This window comes from Pocillopora verrucosa, chromosome 1 (assembly GCF_036669915.1).
Source record: "Pocillopora verrucosa isolate sample1 chromosome 1, ASM3666991v2, whole genome shotgun sequence".
In the NCBI taxonomy this organism is placed as follows: Eukaryota; Metazoa; Cnidaria; class Anthozoa; order Scleractinia; family Pocilloporidae; genus Pocillopora; species Pocillopora verrucosa.
Genome location: NC_089312.1, coordinates 28,858,202 through 28,874,261, shown reverse-complemented (window position 1 = coordinate 28,874,261; position 16,060 = coordinate 28,858,202). Strand labels below are relative to the sequence as shown.

General features: G+C 37.3%; 1 protein-coding gene across 1 annotated transcript; it reads right to left on the bottom strand.

The window, feature by feature from the left end:
• Positions 1–5,981: 5,981 nt before the first annotated feature.
• On the bottom strand, positions 5,982–15,657 carry LOC131780906 (prosaposin). The gene is made up of 13 exons (XM_059097533.2): positions 15,512–15,657; positions 12,964–13,094; positions 12,255–12,323; positions 11,796–11,858; positions 10,969–11,028; positions 10,416–10,661; positions 9,589–9,651; positions 9,103–9,214; positions 7,902–8,008; positions 7,645–7,707; positions 7,291–7,368; positions 6,877–6,990; positions 5,982–6,386 (listed from the first exon to the last, which is right to left on the bottom strand). Exons 1-13 carry the CDS (start codon positions 15,552–15,554, stop codon positions 6,351–6,353), a joined length of 1,185 nt encoding a protein of 394 aa, XP_058953516.1. The 5' UTR covers positions 15,555–15,657; the 3' UTR covers positions 5,982–6,350.
• Between the last annotated feature and the right edge of the window lie 403 nt (positions 15,658–16,060).

Genomic DNA, 16,060 nt, shown 5'->3' with positions numbered 1-16,060 from the left:
TATTGCAAAGCTACTTAGTAATTTTTGTCTACACACACTTCCTGAAAGTAGAAAATAAACATAGAGTACAACGAGGAAAAAGGAGTAATTATGTTTGTTGGAAAGTTAACTGTTGACGATAAGTATAAGTACCAATGGGGATATGAGTCGGTTATCAGAAGGATAGCACTTTAAACTGATCGAAGAACGCCAGGGAAGTCGACGTACAGAAGTTACGGATCATGATTTTGCTACGCCCTCAAGAAAATGAAAGAAGTTTCTTGGCTGCAAAATATAAAACGTTTTAGCTTAGAGACCATAATTTATACCAGGGGGCGGGAAGGCAAAAAAGGGTGTGGGGAAGCACATAATATGTTCAGCAACAAGCTCTGGAAGGGTTGTGGTGTCAAACGAACAACTCTGAGATTCACTCTGAAGATGTAGCCCGATTTCCGTCTTTAAGGATGTCATTTTGTGAATTTCTGACGCTCCGCCTCAAGAAAGTTACAAGGAGTCACGAAGGAGTAAAATTGGAGCCGTGATTATCTATTTTTGTACTGTTTAAGTCCTCGTCGTTTCCAGGGTAAGTCTTGTTTCTACTCGGCTAAGGAGACCCTAGGAACTTGGTTTAGAAATAAGAAGAAGGAATTCCAAATGACGAGAAAGGGAAAGATTTCCTACGCAGTCTGGATCAGTTAAAGATTGTTGTCAAGTACCGAAATGCATGCAAGTGTGACAGAGAGTCCCGCGCGGGTTTTTGACAGGCCTGGCATTTTTGCAAATCAGCACATAGGAGGGAGAATGCAAATTTCGTTATTCCTTGAATGCTCTTTTTTTAAAGTTTTCCCCATAAGTCCACATTCAAATTTAGGATGTGCTGTTCAGTGGGTTCAGCAATCCTAATGCTCTTGATACCTAAGAGAGTCCATTTACAAAGAAAGATGGTCGCAGCTAAAAAAATTGTCCGCAGAGGTTACTCTGTGCTGTCTTTAGAGCTACGGTGATTAAGCTGTTTGACACTACAGCTAAACATCCATTAATCACCTCTCAGGGTCCAGATGCCAATCAAATTTAAGAGGGTGGCAAAGGGTTTTTGCGTGACGCATGATGGCCCCAAAATTTGCTGGGACCCAAATTATCTGCGTGACGCGGGACCGGACATGACAACGTAATGCGTGATTTTCTATTTTACAAGCGCATGACGCGTGGTTTACAAGACTTACTAATTAGATTTCCGTGATAGTGAACGCTCTTTGACTTAAGAGTAAACCAATTATTCAAAGCAAAAAGAGTCTCAACAAAGATCAATAAACCGTGGCAGCCGTGACACTGCTTTGCTGACCTTCGCTTGACCTTTGATGTCTTTGACCTTCCTGGTTGGTCCAAACAATCGTAGCACATTAGGCATAAGTTAATATACTAAACATTTGCACAAGGACTATGACCTTCAGTGTTATTTTTGTCGACCGCCTGGTCGTGATGGTGCGCGAGATCGTATCCAGAAAGACCAGAAAGTATCCGAATCCATCGAATGAAAGATCCAAGAGAATGTCAACCCAAATGACTGAAACTGTAAAATACGTTAGAGTTTTGGTGTCGTTTTGTGCCCCCGAGAGGATGGCAATGTAAGCAATGAGTTAGTACACGGGGAAAACAATTTTGACCAAAACGGATTCAAAAGCCACGTTATATCGTTTACTGAAATAAATACAGTTGCCGTACAGAAGGGTATTGGGCAAAACATTCACATAAATAGTAAAGGTGGCGTAGAAGTCTAGTCAATCTTGGAGCCATGAGTGGCCGCAAATTGAAAGATAGCCAAATTAGCAAAGTCCATACTAGTTCTCTAGATAACTAATGGGCCATAAATGAGTTCAAACCTCGAAAAAATTGTCAAAACTACGACTACTGACTTATTAAACAACAAACTATGACGACTATGATGCCCAGACGAACACCTCAGAAGCTGAATTGAAGAAATAAAAAATCTTCGTGAACAGAACTTCGAAGGTGAGGCAAACAACAAGCTATTAGATGAAGAGGATACTCAACGAAGCAACTCGAAGAGTAAATACCTAGGCTTAACTCTTGTGTTAAATATCCTGATTCTTTGATATGTTTTTACTGTGTTCTATATTTGTAAAGTTCGATTTGATATTGCGATACGAAGCCCGAGTAAACGCTCTCGGAGCGTCTCGTTTCGACACTTGAGTGGTCTTTACTTGTCTAACCAAAAGCAATAGACATATGAAACGCAATTCAGTCCAGGATAAAAACCGTTGAATGCAATATAACTTTTAATGATACATCCGATAGGTTGAAATCTTTACTCTTTTTTACGTGACGCGTGATTGGTTAAAAAAAATTGTCCTTGATGGGTGATTTAAGAGAAGAATTCCGCGTGGTGTGTGATTGGAACCCTCCCTTTCCCACCGTCATTTAATGGCTTGCACGATCACCAGATCCTTGCTTCCTGTGTCCAGTTTTTCTTCATTGCATAAATTGAAAAACAAAGACTGCTGTTAAAGTGATCTGCCATACAAAACTTACTGGAAAATAGACGCATGCTTTCAAGACTGGCGATACTCAGGAGCTCAAGAATTACAGACCGATAACTTCCTTAAGATGAAGATGTTTATTTCTTATATTGCGCAGTCTAGCATGCGATAAAGATATGATCGAGTGCGCATTACAACACTAAAATCTTAAAGTAATAAATGGCTAGTCCAAATAATGATAATAATAATAATAATTTACAATTTTCGGAAAACAATAAAAGTAGAATATGAGTTAATAAAAGAACTAATAAAAAGCTAATTTAAAAAGATGTGTCTTTAGTAAAACTTTAAAAATGTTCAATGATTGACATTGTCTAATTTCTAAAGGGAGTCGATTCCATACTTTGGGCGCAGCATTTTCAAACGCCCTATCCCCGAGTGTCTTTTTTGTTCTATAGGTATTTTCCATTAGGAGTATGCCCCGGTATGATCTCAACTGATACCGCGAGCTCTCTTTGATTTTTATCAAGTCTGAAAGATATTGTGGTGCTACGCCGTAGATACATTTGTGAACTAGCATTGCTATCTTGAATTCTATTCTATGGGTAACCGGAAGCCAGTGCAGGTTGATCAGGGATGGTGTGATAGGATCATACCTAGATATAGTACATACCAGCCGAGCACCCGCGTTCTGCAGGCGTTGCAGCTTACCAAGATGACCAGCGGGCGTACCATATAATAGACCGTTACAATAGTCTAATCGTGACATTATAATAGCCTGTACAATGGACTTCCTATTATCATATGATAAATACTTTCTAATACGCCGGATGTTATGTAGATGGTAATAAATATTCTGACATATGCTGTTAATATGTGTGGTCATATTCATGTTTGCATCAAACCAAGCACCCAGGTTTCTAACAGAGTAAACCGCAGAAACCTTTACTTTACCTACTTGCAAGTCACTTATCATAACCTTATTTAACTGTGCGCGTGTACCTATAATAAGAAACTCGGTCTTAGCATCGTTCAGCCGAAGTTTGTCTTGGACCATCCAGGTTCTTATGTCCCTGATGCAAGCTTGTAGAGCGTCAGCAGCATCCGTCTCAGTAGCAGAACCATCCGGCTTAAATGAGATATAGAGCTGCGTATCATCAGCGTATGCGTGAACGTTAGGGAGATGGGATTCAACAACATCGAAGAGCTTACTTGCGTACAACGTGAAGAGCAAGGGACCAAGACATGATCCTTGAGGTACCCCTTGAGGCAGATCAAAGTCACTCGAATAGCTCCCGTTAATCAGGATTCGCTGTTTCCTGTTTGATAAATACGAGTGAAACCATTTAAGAGCGGTACCTGTAATTCCATACATCACGCACAGGCGATTCAACAACACTTGGTGGTCAATCGTGTCAAATGCTGCACTCAGGTCTAGCAATACCAAAAGAGTAACTCGTTGATTGTCCATTGCAGCTAGTATGTCATTCTGTATCTTCAATAGGGCAGTCTCTGTGCTATGACCAAGTCGATAGGCTGACTGGAGGATGGGATACAAACCCGACTGAGTAACGTGATCGGTTGTCTGATCATAAACTGCACTTTCAACCAATTTAGAGAGGTATTGCAGATTACTCACAGGTCTTAAATTGGATAAGGAAGTCCCTTGCTTGGTCTTCTTCAGTCTTGGATCCACAAGGGCCGTTTTCCAATCAGATGGAAAGTGTCCCAAGGACAGTGAAGAATTCACGACATTAGTAATGATGGGGAGAAGCATATCGGACATGCCGACTACTAAATTGGTCGGCATAGGATCAAGTTGACAGCTTTTCTTCGATGATCTACTGACCAGCTTCCTTATATCTTCCACAGAATACGTATTGAAATGATCAAGTTTCCTATCACCTGTAAACACTTTATTCTCAGCCACCGCCCCAGGATGAAGAGTACACGCATCAAGCTCTGCCCGAATCTTTGCAATCTTACGGTCGAAAAACCGCCCGATATCGTTGGCTAAGATTGAGTTGTCCGTGTATTCTGGAAAACACAACTCATTCCTAGGAAGTAACAATGATCGAGTGGCCCTGAATAGCTTTCCTTGGTTTTCACTATTGTCGTTCACAAAGTCTGAGTAGAAAGCACGCTTAGCCCGTGTACTTAAATAAGTAACGTGGTTCTTGAGTTTCTTGAATGCCAACAAATCTTCCTGTGATCGTGTTCTTCTCCATTTCCGTTCTGCTTTCCGGCGTCGCCTTTTTGCCTCGGCTATCTCACTGGTATACCAGGGTACCTTAGGCCTAGCCCGCACTGTTTTGGTTTTTAAAGGTGCGTGACGATCAAGAACTTGAGAGAGTGTGGTCGTGTAATCCTCTACAAGTACATCCAAGTCCAGTGGGGTGATGGGATCGCTATTACCTCGATCACATAGCCCTGTAAGTACTACGTCGTTCGATAGGCTCTCAGCGTCCAAGGATTTAGTTTTCCTAAACTTTGTTATCCTAGTCTGAAATGAAGGCTTACTTATGGCAACATGACAATGTACAGCTGCATGATCGGAGAAATAGCGACAGGCGCGTGGTGGACTCGCCAGAATATCCTCAATCTTTCTTGTTATAACAAGATCCAGGGTGTGACCACGTATGTGCGTTGGCTCTGTCACATGCTGCTCCAAACCGAGAGACTCAAGCAGATCTAAAAACTTAAGTGCATCAGTGTCATTAGGAACATCCACATGTATGTTGTAATCACCAACGACAATCAAAGGCTCTTTGGATAGAATAGTGGACTCCATCAGGTCAGAAAACTCCATCAGAAAAGTGTTAATGGGAACCCTGCGGTGGTCATCACAATTCTGTGGACGGTAGACGATCACAAGCCGTATCTTGCGGGAAGTCGACGTTTGGACCAACAGCTCGCAAAATTCAAGCGACTCTTGAATTCCATCTCGAGTCGTGCTAACACGAAGTGAATCCTTGTACAGTAGTCCAATGCCTCCACCTGTCCGTTCTTGTCGTGGAAAGTCAATAAACTTGTAACCAGGAGGACACAGTTCTATTCTTAGCGCATCATCATGGGGCTGGAGCCACGTCTCGGTAATCACAACCAAGTCATATCTACGTTCACAGTTTAATAACCGTTTACAAAGTGTTCGAACAGTTGCTAAGTAAAAAAGTGCCTGAAAAACTTGACCAGTCTTTTTCAACCGAAGCACGCCACCATGTTTGATTGGGGACTGGAAACTAGAATAAATGGAAAGGAGTTCGTACGAATTCTAAATAACCAACACATAGCCTCTATTAGGCGCGAAAATATACACGGAAGAGAAGAACGTAAAATCAGTGGCCATGGCCTGGATTACTTTCAACGTTGATATGATGAAGAAAGGGTTAGCGGACTTAAATGGTTGCATTCTTAGCGCACGTTTTGTATCGCTGGGGTGGTATCTCCCTCCCCAAAGGAAACTTCTCTTTGTGAAATGTCATCTTAAAAACCGAGCAGAAAACGTTAAAAAAGCATTGTCATTTTATTTTGGGCAAATAAATGAGCTACATGGTGTTTTCATTTAATCTAATTTTAGAAGTGCTGACCTTACCATTAAAAGCAAAATATTACCATAAAAAAATGAAGTGGAATTCTTATTTCTGAGTGTTGTTCTCAACTGAAGATAACTCCCTAACTGTTATTGGATATCTTTGTTATTGAGGGTAAGCACTGCAACAGCAGTTTATCACACCAACAGTTTATCAAATGGCTAAAGCAAGTAGCTCCCAGTCTGATCTTAGAAGTGTAAGGCATACAACAAGCTACTTTTAATTTTTAATCATTAGTACTATAGTCAAGCAAAAGGCTCTCTCTTGGGGGTGTGTTTCGCCTTCAGTTCCACACATGGTCTGTGCAATGTTTCAAAGCCTGGAAAGATAAAAAGCACACATTTTTGCTCTATATTAAAAACGATATTACATCTCAATGTGACAATTTCCACTGATTCAAAAGCGTTATCTAAGTCAGAATAATATTGTGTGACTGATCTTGAGACAGGGGTGAACGTTTATTTTGTACACACTTTTAACCACTCCTGTCACATGTTGACCAAAAATTGCTAAAAAAGTTGCAATACTAGAAAAAAAAAATGTGAGTTGTAACAGTAATCTACTGGTAAATTCCAGAATATGACAAAATGTGTATACCATAGAAAAAGTTGAACAGATTATAGAAAATTTTCCCTAATTACAATAGAGGGCAGTTGAAAAAATTTTGTTATCATGTTGAAGGCATAGAGGAATCAGATGGACATTCTGCTTTTGACATGCCTTCAACTTTAACACAAACTCACAAACTTGAATTCATTTTTTACAAAATTCTACCAAGAAATGGGCATAGGTTGCTCCACTTGACTTACATTGCATTGGATTGCATTAAACTTGTTTTCACACCAGTATGAGGCACCAAGGAAACAGAATTTGCCCTCCTTTTTCAATGTCACCTTTTTAAAGGCAGAGCACAGTCCAATTTCCTGAAAGAGGAGTTTTGTTAGCATAGCTCAGCAGAAAATACACTTTCAACTGCACAGTGACAGTTGAGTTTTTTAGTGTAGACCACTGCAACACCATAAAAAGTGGTAGACCATGAGAGAAACTGGTTGCATCAAACACATATCTTCAGTGTACAAACTGAAGATGAAAAATTCATGACATTTTTTGAGTACACCAACAAAGCACAAGCTATTTGGCAAGACTTGACTCCCTTCTGAAGATAAAGAGTCAAATAAGTGTCCCCCCCCCCCTCACTTTTTTATGTTAGAGGAAAAACTTACCTCACATAGGGTTTCTGGATCACTTTCTGCAATCAGATTCAGAATGGCTGGTCCGTACTCAGTCACAATGGCAGTGCACTAATGGATATTCAAAGGTTAATTTTTTTGGAGTGATTGATGTGTTAGACTAACCTAATTCCATTTTATTTAGACATGAATCAAAGCTAGACAAGAAAGAAAGTAAAAATAATCAGGCAACTGTAAATATTACTGTTAAGTACCTGTATACTTAGGTTACAAGTCATAAGTATTGCCAAGAATTTCATATTTACACTGTAATTTGACAAGTAAGCTTATTACTAAATGTTCTACAACAAGAGAGTAAAAGAAAGTTTATAAGTTTGTGTTTTATACCTCAGAAGAGAGCTGCTCTGGCAGATAGCTGCAAAGTTGTTTCAATACATTTAAAATCTCTTGCTGAGAAAAGTAAACAAACATAAAATCAACTAATCATTCATTGAATGTAACAGGAAATAACACCTATGACAAACACACACAAAAAAGAGCAATTTAAATAAAGTGGTTAACAGCAGAAGGCTGGTGACTGGGACTTATTACTGAACAAAAGCACAGCAATCTATTTGTCAAATGTATACATCACTGTCATGTACCTGAGTTTCATTGTCTGCCAGTAACATCTTCAAGTAAGTCATGACAGTGTCACAGATTTCACAAGTCTCATTACTCTTTGGAAGATGAATCTTTGGCTTCTCCATGGCTAAAGACAAAAGAACAACCAAGTATGTGATATCTAAGTTGTGAACAGTTGTTCATAATACAATTTATTTCTTCATTAAAGATTATCTTGGTATGGCAGTGGGAAAATTGCTCTCATTAATGGAATGGGTAAAAGAGGGGCAAAGTCTAATCTCACAAGCGAGTGTCCCCTCTTCAATGCTCTCATTTTAAAGGGAACAACTCGTGCCAATCTATTAAAATAAGGATTCTTCATGTAATGCATTATGAGGTTTCTCTGTAAAGTGCTTAGCTTCCCTTAAAATATCTCATATTTTTAAACTTAAGATCAATACATATTCTACTAGTAAAGAGAGATTCTAGACAATTCTTATTGACACAATAATAACTTTACTACAATTATGTAATTGTAACCAAAGGCATGTTAAATCTCCTTTCAAACTCAACATTGACTTAAAGATAAAGGTTAGTTAAATACAAGAAGATTTCACTTTCAAAGCGATTTGCAAAATATGGTAAAATGCTTCTCTAGTAACTTGAAGTGCTTGTGTATGCTTAAATCATGGTAATATAAACAAGTGCCAATAAACTCAACACCACACCGTTCCATTTTGCTCTGCAGTTTTTTTAATTCACCTTGTTTTTAATAAATTCTCAGAAATAAGAGATTACCTTTTTGGGATATTTCTATCAGTCTGAATTTTACTTCTTTAACTAGAAATGATTAGAAATCTGATTTTTGACCTTGAAAATGAGAGGTCAACTTATACACAAGTTCAACTTGTACACCAGTACATATGGTAACTCTCTCACTCCCCTGTCAGTGACCAAGACAAAATTTCTCCTTACAATTTCAATACAATATCAAACAGAAAAGCAATGAGAACTAAGAAATATAACAATTCTTAAAAGAGGATTGTTAGTTTATCTTATACCAAATTCTCTGAACCAACATCATACAAATTGTATGGTCGATAGTAAGGAGAAATGCTTATGAGATCTTAAGAGTGAAAGGGTTAAAATGTACAGCTAAATAACCTTACTTGAATACATGTTGTTGGTAAGGGACTTATGTTTTTCTAGCTATGGACATCTTCCATTTTAAAGTACCTTTACCTTTTGCCTGACTTGTGCAAAGTTGAAGTGCTGTGCAAACTTCTTTTGGGTCAAGTTCTTGTGCAAGGATTTGCAAGATTGCATCACCATACTGATTGATAAACTGGGTACACTAGGAGCCACACAAAAAAAAAACCCAGAGTAATTTTAGAGCCTACAACATAACCAAAATAATAAACTACTGCAAGCCTATGGTGAGATCAAACAGGCATGATCTTTGCAAATAATAATAACATTATTGCTCTTTTTACGATGCAGAAACTTTAGATGTGTGATCCACAACTGTAGTGACTACACTGGAAGGCAAATGATCATCCTTCACAACAAGACTGGTGTTAAAATTTGGGAAAAAAGTATCTTTACAAGATGCAGAAAATTGTTAAAGATTCTGCAATGCACTGCATAGCTTGGAGTGACTTTATCCTTTTATTCTAGCTAAAATTTAGGATAGAAATGCAAAGCTCTTACTATAAAAATAGTTCTTACTTCACTAGAGATTGAAGATGGTAAATAGCTGCAAACTTTGTCCAAAGCCTCCTCAATTTCTTCCTGAAGAAAATAAGTTAAATCTTATTAGCCAATATATTAAATCACAAACCAGAAAGAGTATAACGTTGGGCTGCATGTTAACAATATAATATAGAATAATAACAAATCTTGATGCAACCTTACTCTACAAATACAGTCTGTCCACAGCTTTGTTGAAAACATCTTCCGTTTAAAGCGCGAAAAGTTTTTCTCACATATCCACATTCCTTAATCTTCAACAAGATACCAATCACAATCACACAGTCAAATGATTTAAGTATCTAACCTCTAAATAACGGAACTGATCATATAATCTGACAATAGATCAGTGCTACTAATCTGATTTGTTACTAAATAGACACTTAGGGAAGTAAAGTTGTATAACATAAATCCAAATGATAAAAACTGTTAGTGAACCCCTGAAAAGAGAGTTTCTAAAAGGGTAGGGTAACAACAATTATTGTTTTGAAAAGACACAGTATACTGCAAATACTAGTGTGTAATCTGCACCCCAAGATTGGCAACTCAAATTCTGGAAAAAAAGTTTTGCAAAGAAATCAAAGGAAATAACAAGTGGACTGCGCAAAGTCACTAAGATGGAAAACTCTGAATACTGTCTGGTTACAAACTGTACTAATCTGATAAGATAAAAATACAAAATGAAATTCGACTCTAGAAATAAACACAGCAAAAAAGTAAAGCTTGTATGCCAGTGTTCACTGAATATTTTGTAATTTGTTTTTTAATCCACCCCCATGTATCTATCTCCTGAATCTTTTACGCACCCGAGTGGCATTCTGCTTGAGGATAGAATCAAGTTTGTCCATGATAAACTCGCACAAAATACACTCCACAGAGGCCTTGACTGGTTTGGATTTGACAACAACTGGCTTGTGCTTGGCAGCAAGAGCAAGAGGCTTCACGAGTTTTATCATCTGTTTCTTCAAAGGCTTGAAGATGAGCTTGGCGTCGACTTGCTTCACCTCACTTGAACATAATCCCAAAGTTGTACAGGCTTGCTGAGGATCAGCCTTTAATCAGAGAAAGTTTACATCTTACACTGTGTTTTTTGAGTTTGATTCTATGACTTGCAGATGTCTTCTTTGCATTGGTGACAATCTGACAACCTTCTTTAACTTAACAACTAGAAATAAAAATTCCCATGACTTTTCATTTCTTTACACTAATTAATTCAATTTCCTTTGAGGTTTGAAACTTTAAGTTTCTTGTCAGAAACCAAAAGAAATTTATTTTAAAAACAAATTAATACATCTTGACTGCATTAAAAAGGCATTCAATTTGGACATTTCTGTCAATAATAAAACCTTTAAAACTTACCAAGTACTCCAAAATGGTATTCATAAGTAGTGGTTCATACTGATCAACTAAGGATTTGCACTGCAATTAATTTAAAGATATTTGTCAATGAGTCAAAACAATTGAAAACTTAACAGTCCAAAACTATATCTTAATTCAACTGATCTGTAATAAGTTTCAATTGTGCATATTTTGGACATACATGTAGAGGATAAAATCAAGCCAATTACTTCAGGCAAGCAAATGATAATAGATTACCATCTATGGAGTTCTGAAAATTATTGTAAAATGCATTTTGCTGCTTAGCTAGTAATTTGAAGGGTGATATCAAGACATTATGTGTGCCTTTAACCCTTTAACTCCCAGAAGAGATTAACCTGCAACTTCTCCCTATAAAATCCATACATTATCCAGCCATCAGGTAATGAGAATACTCAAACTTATCAGGAAGTTGTTACCTTGACCTAACACCAAATTCCTATAACTTATTTACAAGGAATTGTGTGCCAGTTAGAGGGGAGAATTAACAATCAGATCTTGGGAGTTAAAGGATTAAGGGATAAATGAAACCAACAATTTTTTTTTCTCAGTTTGTCTTGAGTTTGAATTTGTGGGTTAAGTTCACAACATCACCTAAGGTGACTACTGTCACCAATGGAGATAGACTTTACAGCAGATAATTTCCTACAGCTTTTTCACTACACTGTATTTAGTATCTATAAGGAGCTGTGGTCCATCAACAAGTGTCTTCCTTAATGTTGAAACTTGCTGGGATATGGGAAGATTTTAATAAAGTTCTAAAAGGTGAACAGCTTCAGGCCTCAATATCTATTTGAATTGTCACCTACCACTTCTGCATAAGGTCCAGCAAACTTCTCACAAGCTTCCTCTACCAGAGTAACAAGCTCTGTCTGAAAAAATTTTTTGATATAGCTGTAACTTAGACGGTTAGTATCAACTTACTCTACAACTGTTAGGGTTAATGGTCTAGACTTAAATTTTACAAAATTGCATAGTTCTTTAAAACCTACAATAGTCCACGATTCTCACACATGAAGACAGAAAAGAACAATGCTGTTTTAATTTATTACTTTCATTTGATAGCATTCACAAACATTAGGTGTAACAAATTACAAAAACTTTTTTTGTACACAGTTTCACTTTTGTGTTACTTTATACTCTACTTGAGACTGAGTTAAGTTCTGAACAGTGTTTCTTTGTGAGGTCTTTAAATTCTACTAGCAGCTCTCAAAATATCGGAGAAAAACAAAAAGACATGTACAATCAAACTAAAATGACTGACTTACTTGAGTTGCATTTTTCTCCAGGTATGCTCTGATCAAAGGGTCAAGTTCTTTACAAACATCACAAGCTACCTGATAAAAGAGAGAGTGTACACATTTAGATTTCTCAACTTAATAAAAAGGCATTTTGCTTGGGATATCATTCTTTGTAAGTAACATTACATAACTCAGCAACTGTATTTAATATTCGGTTAAGGGCCCTGGCCCTTAGTGCTTACTTAACTTTTTGAGGAAGTGGGTACATATTCAACACTGGGTGCTAATCAAATTTTCACCATCTCAAGAATGTATTAAGTTTATTTTGCGACTTACAACACACTGAATAATAACAATACTAAAAGATGAACTAAGGCAGAATCTAACAGTTCCTTGAAAGCTGTCTAAAAAATACTACAAAACTCCATCTTTAGGGGAAGTCATTTAGTGGTACTTTGTCAATTAAGGGGTGGGTGGTTATTAGAGGCTCAGTATTTGTTAATTACCTACCTTTTACCTTTGGGCGCTTACTTGAGGTGGGTGTTTATTTTGAGGTTGGACCTTAGTCAATGGTAGTTATCTGTTAAGCATGCTGATGTATAACTTCAACTTATATATATATATATATATTGGTGCCTTTAAACATTAAGAATGTTGGCACCAACTCATCATGGGTTAAAATGCCCAAAATTTCCCTCCAGATGTCTAGAAAATAAACAAAAAGGTGTTTACGTACCTCATCTTTTACAGACCAAACTTTAGCGCGACAATGTTCCAATGCATTGCATTCTACAGCTTGTTTGTACTTTGCACACCAGTAAGATGGTCCCCATGAACATCTCTCTTGTCCCAAAGGGGTTGCACTAGCTACAAAATATTTGTTTCAACAATAATAAGCCATCAGGGAAAATTCACAGTACTCACTACCCTTTATCTAATTCAAGTCTACCATTAACATACAAGAGTTGGGAACTATGGTTGTTTAAGCTGGAAAACATTGTTTTGCAAGTCTGCAAAATTGTTTCAGGCAAAGTTGTAACCTTATTTGTTCCATTCATATTCAATAAAAAAATCCCACATTCTAGGACCGAGTGCAAATTGAAATTTTTGCCTTTACATAAAATCTTTAGGTAGGGGCTTCAGTGAGTCCAGGGTGATTCTTGATCTTGACAAATTTTGGAATTTTCTTGAGGTTGTAATTTATTCTATGTAATTTGCACACCATTAACACTTGTGTATTTCAGTTTGCTTATAGGTAAAATTTGTTGAAAGAAATTTTCTTCCATGGCAGCATATTTGTCAAGATCAGATTTAAATCAAATACTTTTATCATATAAACTATGGTGTTATACAAGGATTTCTAGCCCTGTGAAAAAGCCCTAACAACACACATGAAAAAATACAATATTTTTATGCCAATCAGCTGCTGATATGTTGCTGGCCTTTTATGCTATTCATTCAGGTTGATGAATGGACAGCAAAGCCTTCATGATTCTCAATACAAGGCAGTTTGTCTGAAATTTTACAGATTATGGCTGCCAAAACACTGAAAAATCCCTATAGCTTACAGATAGTGACATTCAAACTTTCCTAGAAAGGTAAGAAAACCAAAATACAGAAAGAAAAACCAAAAGTTACATATTCAGTGGCTTTGGTAATGGCATTTCTTGCAAGTGAGAACAAAAATGACAACTGGAAGATTTGCCACTGGCCAATTTCGGCTGTGTATCTGAAAGATTTCTTTTGTCAGTAAGGACCAAGTCAATAACTAAAAAATTTGTGTCATGAAAATTGTGCCTATGGTTTGTTTTTGTAGTGTTCCAACTCATTTTTTATATTGAGCCTTAGCACCAACACACTTTGTGATTTTTATTAAGGGATTGTTCATCCTTTTATTTTCATTCATGAATAAAGTTGACTTTTCATTGTCAGTAAAGGGTTGTTGTGTTTATATGATAAACAAAATAAAACACAGTTGCTTGTGGATATGGATATATTCTTCTCATGTTCAACTTGACATCTCACTCGTTTGCTGTGCTCTCTCGTGAGCTATTGAGTCAAATACTTGAAGAGAAATTCCACATTTACACGCACCCATATATTATTCTCTATTCATTAGTGTCTTTCATATGGTATACAAATTTATGGTTAGGGAATTAGTGGCTTGGAAGCAGGCAATATGGAGCTAAGGTAAATTTCCACAACCAAGATCCTTTTTCCACAACAGAAATTGTCTTCATTTTATTCTTTAATCTCACTATAATTTTGGAACTGAAATTTTTAAGTTACACAATTGACCAAAAATATTAAGTATTCCTTCCTGTAAATTAGGGAAAGGGAGACTTTCATGGTGGAAAATGAAAATTAGGGCTAACCCTATAATTAGGGGTCATATCACGGATTTTAGTATATCACACCTCATGTGTTTGATGACAAGCCAACAGGCATAGTAAAAGGATTGTATTTAAGAAATAAACAAAACTTTCATGGTAAGAATCACCAGTTATTCCTTTTATGTCAGAAGCTGAAGAAAGGGTGAACCATAGTCAGAATAGTCCCTTTCAGACGTTTTAGCTAAAATTTTACTACAATTAGTCCATGACATAACTCTAATGGGGCTGAATATAAACTTGTCCAGACTCTACTTGCTCCTCCCATCCCGTCTGACAAGCAAGAAATCTCTTTAACTAACCATAAAGAAAACAGTCGTAATGTCTAGACGATAAGCTTCAGTTCTTTGAACATTCCTTAAAATGGATTTTGTTGTCGTGAAGTTTGGGCTTAGTGTTTGCATATGTCAGGAACTTGTAAATTGATAGTAGCTTAACAAATTGAGCCAGTTTTCAATTACACAAATTTAGCAATACATTCCATGTTCTTTCGGCAGAAGATGGGCCTCGGAATTCGGAGAGTACCAAGAAATGATTAAAAGATTTTAATAATGGTTGATCTATTTTCGGCGTTAATAGTGTGAAACTGAAAGTGCAGCAAAGGAAAATATGTTTTCCAACTGGCGATGAGTGGTATTCACGAATACCATCGATACTGGAGCCACAAAAATGTTATTGAGCTTTCTTAAACTTAGAGTAATGTCTCAGTTGGTAAGGAGCTCGCGGGTAATGCTAACTGAGGCAAAGAAAATTCGTTTCAGAGAAAATCTCCATTCTGAATGACATAATAAACTTAGGTAAAGTTCGGCCAGTTTAGGGAAACGGAAACTACTCGCCCAAAATGAACTCCAAAAAAGATTTGAAATGATGTTTAAAACCTCAAAATAAACTTACCTGAGGCAACGAAAAGCACAAAAGCTAAAGAAGCGAACGACATGTCGATGGGCTCGTCTAGTTGAACAAGAGAGTACCTTTCTACGAGTGGGGATGAGGAAACTTTGACGCTATTTTTGTCGTGTCGATTGCAGCGTGATAGTCACGAGACGAAGCACCTTATGCCAGCCAATCACTGATCACTTACCATCACATGATTAACATCTTACGGCACGTCCCACTCCCCACCCACTGTGCATCTGTGAGATTTGGCCGAAAGTTTAGTTTTTATTCGCAATTTTTGACGTAAGTTTTGCATTTCGGCCTCTTATGACTGGAAAACGTGAAAAGTCCTCGGTAAACATTCCCCCGTTACCAGTTTGAATGGTCTGTTAGGTAAGGAGGGTGAACCCACTGAACAGTTCATTGAGGTTAGTCCTCAATTCTCCTTAGGTAGCAGTAGTCTAAAATCAGTTTTATTCAAGAGAAACCCTAAAAACTTTTTAAAATAGACAACGAGGATTTCCTCGTCTCAGCGTTATCCACGAGTCAATAGAACAAGTAGGTGAA

Coding starts and splice junctions, on each gene's coding strand:
- LOC131780906 (XM_059097533.2), bottom strand. CDS start 15,554: ATGTCGTTCGCTTCTTTAGCTTTTGTGCTTTTCGTTGCCTCAG. Junction 11,029..11,795: donor CTGGACCTTATGCAGAAGTG/GTAGGTGACAAT, acceptor AATTAATTGCAG/TGCAAATCCTTAGTTGATCA. Junction 6,387..6,876: donor TTAATGCAATCCAATGCAAT/GTAAGTCAAGTG, acceptor TTATCTTTCCAG/GCTTTGAAACATTGCACAGA.